General features: G+C 41.0%; 1 protein-coding gene across 1 annotated transcript in view; it reads right to left on the bottom strand.

Annotated features, from left to right (window-relative positions):
• Positions 1–3,003: 3,003 nt before the first annotated feature.
• MINDY4 (MINDY lysine 48 deubiquitinase 4) overlaps positions 3,004–7,874 on the bottom strand; it is a 40,742-nt gene continuing 35,871 nt past the window's right edge. The window contains exon 11 of the mRNA XM_075827817.1: positions 3,004–3,234. Within this exon, the coding sequence (XP_075683932.1) occupies positions 3,019–3,234 (216 nt within the window). The 3' untranslated portion in view covers positions 3,004–3,018. The remainder of the gene's footprint in view (positions 3,235–7,874) is intronic.

Raw genomic sequence — 7,874 nt, forward strand, 5'->3', positions numbered from 1 at the left:
CCGTGAGCCGGAAACTCTTTAGACTATTGGCAAATGCTGTAATTATATCTCCTCTCTTCCGCTGACGGAAAGACCACTGGAAAGAAACTGGGGTCCCAAGCAAGGACATGTGGCTGGCATTGTATATCGAGAGCATGGGGCTGGCATTGTATATCGAGAGCATGGGGCTGGCATTGTATATCGAGAGCATGGGGCTGGCATTGTATATCGAGAGCATGGGGCAGGCACTATATATATGGGGCTGTCATGATATATGGTGAAAATGAGGCAGGCACTGTATATATTGGGCTGCCATGATATACGCTGGTCATGAGGCAGGCACTGTATATGTGGGGCTGCCATGATATATGGTGGCTGTCATGATATATGGCGGGCATGAGGCAGGCACTGTATATATGGGGCTGTCATGATATATGGTGGGCATGAGGCAGGCACTGTATATATGGGGCTGTAATGATATATGGTGGGCATGAGACGGGCAGCATAAACGGTAGGCATGTATCAGGCACCATGTACTTAGAACATGTGGATGGCACCGTGAATTGTGGGCATGTAGCAGGAACTGCATAGGGGGTATTTGGAAGATGTGGTAGGCATCCTTTTTGTCATAGGGAATATGGCATAATTTTTGTAAATATAGCTTTTCATTATCCTTTTATATGGGGTGCCAGTTTATATTGTGAATTTCGGCTTTCTTTTGCTTTTTCATGGTATATTTTGACAACTTTTTTGCACAGTCTATTGTTTTCTGTTAGCGGACATCTTTCTATATTACTGCTGAGTAGACCAGGGAATAGGGCCGGCTGTAGGGCAATGTGGGCCCTTGTATGACAGTCACAGAGGGGCCCCTGTCTACCCCACCCTCTCAGACAACGCCTGGATGCTACATTTTACCTGAACGCAGACCTGTAACTTTAACAGATTGACACAAACATTTTCTTTTTGTGGTTTCTTTTTAGAACAGGACCCTAACCAGTGTTTTTGTTGGCGCTCACATTTCTGGATCGCTTCGCTTCACAGTGGTCAGGACACAATAACACATCTGACTCTACAACCTTGTGGGATGTTCCCAGTTCCTTTTCATTATCCGCTCCTATGTTTAAAGGGGTCGTCCACTCTTATGTAACTAAACTTTACGCACCCTACTATGAAAGGTTCTGCAACTTTCTAATAGACTTTTTCTAGATGTCTGCTTGTTGTCAGTGAGTGAGGCTAAGTTACCGAAAACTTCTCAAAGAGTTGCAGTTTGTTACAGTGTATCAGTGTAGGCAATCCTCTATGAGCTTAACAGAGCAGCACAAATCCCTCTACTGTTCTACTGACTGATAGCTCTTAGCGACACACACAAGCCCATCAGCCGTGCGAGCAGAACTAGGTCAGGACAGGTTAGTTACTATGCATCCCCTGTAAGTGTTATTATTATCTGCTATATCTGCCCCGGTCACCTGTAAGTGTTATTATTATCAGCTGCTATATCAGCTCTGATCACCTGTAAGTGTTATTATTATCTGCCATATCTGCCCTGGTCACCTGTAAGTGTTATTATTATCTGCTAGATCTTCCCCGGTGACCTGTAAGTGTTATTATTGATCTGCCCCAGTCAATTGTAAGTGTTATTATTGATCTGCCCCAGTCACCTGTAAGTGTTATTATCTGCTAGATCTGCCCCGGTCATCTGTAAGTGCTATTATTATCTGCTAGATCTGCCCCGGTCACCTGTATGTGTTATTATTATCTGCTAGATCTGCCCCGGTCACCTGTAAGTGTTATTATTATCTGCTACATCTGCCCCGGTCACCTGTAAGTGTTATTATCATCTGCTAAATCTACCCCGGTCATCTATACGTGGTGTTATTATCTGTTATATCTGCGTCGTTCACCTGTAAATGTTATTATCTGCTAGATCTTCCCTAGTCACCTGTAAGTGTTATTATTAAAATTAGATCTGCCCTGGTCACCTGTGAGTGTTATAAACTGCTATATCTGCCCCGGTCACCTATAAATGCTATTTTTATTAAGCAGTCTGATAGAGGAATCTGGGTTTGGCGGATGCCAGGAGAGCGCTACCTACCATAATATATAGTGCCCACTGTAACATTTGGTGGAGGAGGGGTAATGGTCTGGGACTGTTTATCAGGGTTTGGCCCCTTTTTTCTAGTGAAGGGTTAATATAACAGCATACGAAAGACGTGTTACAAAATTGTAGCTTCCACCTTTGTGGTAACAGTTTGGGGTTCGGCCCTTTCCTGTACAAGCATGACTGCACCCCTGTGCACGCAGCGAGCTCCATAAAGACACGGGGTGACAAGTTTGATGTGGAGGAACTCGAGTAGCTGCACAGAGCCCCGACCGCAACCCCATACAACACCTCTGGGGCGAATAGGAACGCAGATTGTGAGCCAGGCCCCCTCCCCCAACATCTGACCTCACAAATGGGCACAAGATACCACAGACACCCCAAAATCTTGAGGAAAGCCTTCCCGGAAGAGTGAATACTATTATACCGAAAAATGGGTCCAACTCCATATTACCACCCCTGGTTTTGAAATGGGATGTCCAACAAGCTCCTAAAGAAGTCATAGTCAGGGGTCCACATACTTTTGGTCAGATAGTCTAACTAGGGAGACTAGCCACTCAGGAGTCTGGGAAAGCTGCATGACAAGTCCTATGAATGCTATATTGGCAGCCATACTAAATGTCACCCAGCTTTTTAGGAACGGATAGACCAAAGAAACATCTGTATGAACTTTTTAACAACTTGGATTTTTTGGATTTCAGAGCCACGTCCTGTAGGTAATACCGGTTGATCATGTTGACGGCTAGCGTTACACTGCGACTTTTGGAGGTTAGTGAATTAATTCTTCATTAATAATCAGTACCAGGACATTCTGGGTGCGGGCTCCACATGTGTTACACAGAAGGGTCACATAAAAATGAGCACATGTTCAGTGCGGCCGGCGGGACCGGATGTTCTGTACATTATATACCGCCATCTGAAAGTATAATGACATTCCCAGGTCACGTGACTACTTGGTGGTAACATCCCCGCTTACCGACGGTGAGACGAATCTCCTCCTGCTGATTGGCTAGTCCATCGTAATAATAAAGTTCAAATCTACGTTCGGCCTTCCAGTCGCTCATTAACTCTTTCTTCAAGCAAAACAGGACGCTGAAGTGACTTTCACTGCAAACCACCCAGACCGGATACTTCGGGGTCTTCAGAAACGAGCCAACCTGGAAAAGAAATATTGTAATCAACTAATTCATAGCTGCGAATGAGCATCTTGTGTGTGGTAAACACATCCGCAAGGCGCAAATCTCGCTTCAGAGCTGACAGTTTGTTACAATGTATCAGTGCAGGTAAAATGCATCAGCCTTTAGAGTAGACTGTTTGACTCACAGAGGACTGTACAATTCTGACAACCTTGTTCCCATGCATTTGATGCATGTAAAGCAGATACAATCTGAGGAAGACCCCCCCAAAAGTACCCCCCCCCCCCCCCGGCCACCATTCTTTACACTTCTTGCAGTCATCATTATCTCCAGGTAAGTAAAAATTCTATAGCGGGAGATCGAGCCAAATTCCATCAGAATGAACTGTCCATTTTGGGTGGAATTTCCCTTCACTGAAGCCAAAATTAATCAAGCGTGGAATTTAAGATCCATGCTTGTAAACAATTTAGTAATCAGCTGAGAATTACATGGGGCTGTTAGAATATGTTGTGAAATACAAGAAGGGTAAAGGGAAGCTCCTGTTCACATAATGATTTTTCTTAACTTTCAGTGTATACATCTGAAAAAAATCTTGACATTACCCCCAACCTATTCAGGAAGCAGGAAAATTATGTTCTAAATGGTCACTAACCTTTCAACAAACTTTGCATAAATCAACAGTACAAGCGAATATAAAAAAACATTGTATTATTTATTATAAAAGAAAAATGCCTCGTTCTCCACTTAACAGGCTCTGCTCCCCCTCCTCCTGCACTAATTATACTAAAATCCATCTCGAAACGACTCACTGACAGATTAGGGTACAGCTGATCATAGAAGTCTATGGAGAGGGGAGAGGGATGGAGAAATACACTCAGAGACGCTGCTGCAGCTTCCTAATAAGTATTCTCTCTCACCCCAGTGCTGGATTAACAGCTTCACTGCTCATTACTGCTGTATAACGTCCTCCATGCTGCTGCAGCTTCTAGTAAGTGTTATATCTTACTCCTGTGCTGGATTCACAGCTACATTGCTTCTTACTGCTGTATAATCACCTTTATGTTGCTGCAGCTTCTAGTAAGCGGTCGCTCTTATCCCAGTGCTGGATTAATAGCTACACTGGTCATTAATGCTGTATAATCTCCACCATGCTGCTGCAGCTTCTAGTAAGTGTTATATCTCACCCCAGTGCTGGATTCACAGCTACACTGCTCATTACTGCTGAGGCAGCTTTTGAGGGTGAGCTACAAAGAGATGGGGGAGCAGGATGTTCTCTTCCCTACGTGTGCAATATATGGGAGACATGATACCAAGTCATATAATGGCCAGAAATGGTGTTATTCCTCATGTGCACACACAACAGCTTATTTTGAAAAGGGGATTATATACATACAGACAGACATAGTGACCGAAATTGTGAAAACCTTCTGAAAAAAGTGCATTGCGGTTCTGAAAATCATCTGTGTCTATACAAAGTCAACTGTTTTAATGTGGTTTGAAGTTGAGTGCAAGGACTTTTCGGCGCAGACTGAAAGAATTTGTCTAAATGCTGGAATCCCACGAAAAAAATATTTTTTATCGCTCAAAGATTGAAAAGATTATAGTGGGCTAAAACCCACGTTACTGGAGAGAGGAACAATAGGACAAGTCATCTGGAGTGAGGAGACCAGAATCTCCCTATACACTAGTAGTGATGGAATAAAGTACGTCAGGAGAAGATTTGCCTCCGGATTGTATTACAGCTTCCATGAAGCACCCAGATACCGTTATCATCAGGGGATGTATGACAGCAAAAGGTGTGGGCAGAATCTGTGTGATTAATGGGAATGTAAATGCCAAACAAGACAGAAATTAAATACTTCGGCCCAAAGTGAAGCCTTCTGCTCGTGATCTTATCCAAGATAATGAAATCACATTATAACACGTGAAGAACTAAAAAACTTGGTTCACTCCATGCAAAGGGGTTGTAAGGCTGGAATTAAAGAGGGCCTGAGTTCCCGATTCCAGCGCGGTTTTTCTTTTTTTTCCTAGACCCCTACATCTCAGAGATATGACCCAGTGTTGTGTTGGCTCCCTCTATGCTAATTTGCTGTGATTAACCAACAAGGCGTGAACTACCCTCAAGCTGCCTCGCGCTGATTGGTCAGAATCAGAGGCAGAGAAGCTAACTCCACCCTATTGGCTAACTACAGCAAATCATCATATAGAGAGCCAGCACAACAGTGGGCCATATCTCTGGAAGGGGAGGGTCTAGGGAAAAAAGAAAAAAAACAGTGCGGGAATCTGGGAGACCGCGCTGTTCAGGTCACTTAACCAGTTCAACTTACTGTATATGACCTAGTGACCGGTCCTCTGTCAGGCTGGGTTCACACGACCTATTTTCAGACGTAAATGAGGCGTATTATGCCTCGTTTTACGTCTGAAAATAGGGCTACAATACGTCGGCAAACATCTGCCCATTCATTTGAATGGGTTTGCCGACGTACTGTGCAGACAACCTGTCATTTACGCGTCGTCGTTTGACAGCTGTCAAACGACGACGCGTAAATTGACTGCCTCGGCAAAGAAGTTCAGGACACTTATATACATTATATGCGGGACACTTATATACATTATATGCGGGACACTTATATACATTATATGCGGGACACTTATATACATTATATGCGGGACACTTATATACATTATATGCGGGACACTTATATACATTATATGCGGGACACTTATATACATTATATGCAGGACACTTATATACATTATATGCGGGACACTTCTATACATTATATGCGGGACACTTATATACATTATATGCGGGACACTTATATACATTATATGCGGGACACTTATATACATTATATGCGGGACACTTATATACATTATATGCGGGACACTTATATACATTATATGCGGGACACTTATATACATTATATGCGGGACACTTATATACATTATATGCGGGACACTTATATACATTATATGCGGGACACTTATATACATTATATGCGGGACACTTATATACATTATATGCAGGACACTTATATACATTATATGCGGGACACTTATATACATTATATGCGGGACACTTATATACATTATATGCAGGACACTTATATACATTATATGCGGGACACTTATATACATTATATGCAGGACACTTATATACATTATATGCAGGACACTTATATACATTATATGCGGGACACTTATATACATTATATGCGGGACACTTCTATACATTATATGCGGGGCACTTATATACATTATATGCGGGACACTTATATACATTATATGCGGGACACTTCTATACATTATATGCGGGACACTTATATACATTATATGCGGGACACTTATATACATTATATGCAGGACACTTATATACATTATATGCAGGACACTTATATACATTATATGCGGGACACTTATATACATTATATGCAGGGCACTTATATACATTATATGCGGGACACTTATATACATTATATGCGGGACACTTATATACATTATATGCGGGACACTTATATACATTATATGCAGGACACTTATATACATTATATGCGGGACACTTATATACATTATATGCAGGACACTTATATACATTATATGCAGGACACTTATATACATTATATGCGGGACACTTATATACATTATATGCAGGGCACTTATATACATTATATGCGGGACACTTATATACATTATATGCGGGACACTTATATACATTATATGCAGGACACTTATATACATTATATGCAGGACACTTATATACATTATATGCGGGACACTTATATACATTATATGCGGGACACTTATATACATTATATGCCGGACACTTCTATACATTATATGCGGGACACTTATATACATTATATGCGGGACACTTATATACATTATATGCGGGACACTTATATACATTATATGCAGGACACTTATATACATTATATGCAGGACACTTATATACATTATATGCAGGACACTTATATACATTATATGCAGGACACTTATATACATTATATGCGGGACGCTTATATACATTATATGCGGGACGCTTATATACATTATATGCGGGACACTTATATACATTATATGCGGGACGCTTATATACATTATATGCAGGACACTTATATACATTATATGCGGGACACTTATATACATTATATGCGGGACACTTATATACATTATATGCAGGACACTTATATACATTATATGCAGGACACTTATATACATTATATGCAGGACACTTATATACATTATATGCGGGACACTTATATACATTATATGCAGGACACTTATATACATTATATGCAGGACACTTATATACATTATATGCGGGACACTTATATACATTATATGCGGGACACTTCTATACATTATATGCGGGGCACTTATATACATTATATGCGGGGCACTTATATACATTATATGCGGGACACTTCTATACATTATATGCGGGACACTTCTATACATTATATGCGGGACACTTATATACATTATATGCAGGACACTTATATACATTATATGCAGGACACTTATATACATTATATGCGGGACACTTATATACATTATATGCAGGGCACTTATATACATTATATGCGGGACACTTATATACATTATATGCGGGACACTTATATACATTATATGCGGGACACTTATATACATTATATGCG

The sequence above is a fragment of the Rhinoderma darwinii genome, chromosome 5 (assembly GCF_050947455.1).
Source record: "Rhinoderma darwinii isolate aRhiDar2 chromosome 5, aRhiDar2.hap1, whole genome shotgun sequence".
In the NCBI taxonomy this organism is placed as follows: Eukaryota; Metazoa; Chordata; class Amphibia; order Anura; family Rhinodermatidae; genus Rhinoderma; species Rhinoderma darwinii.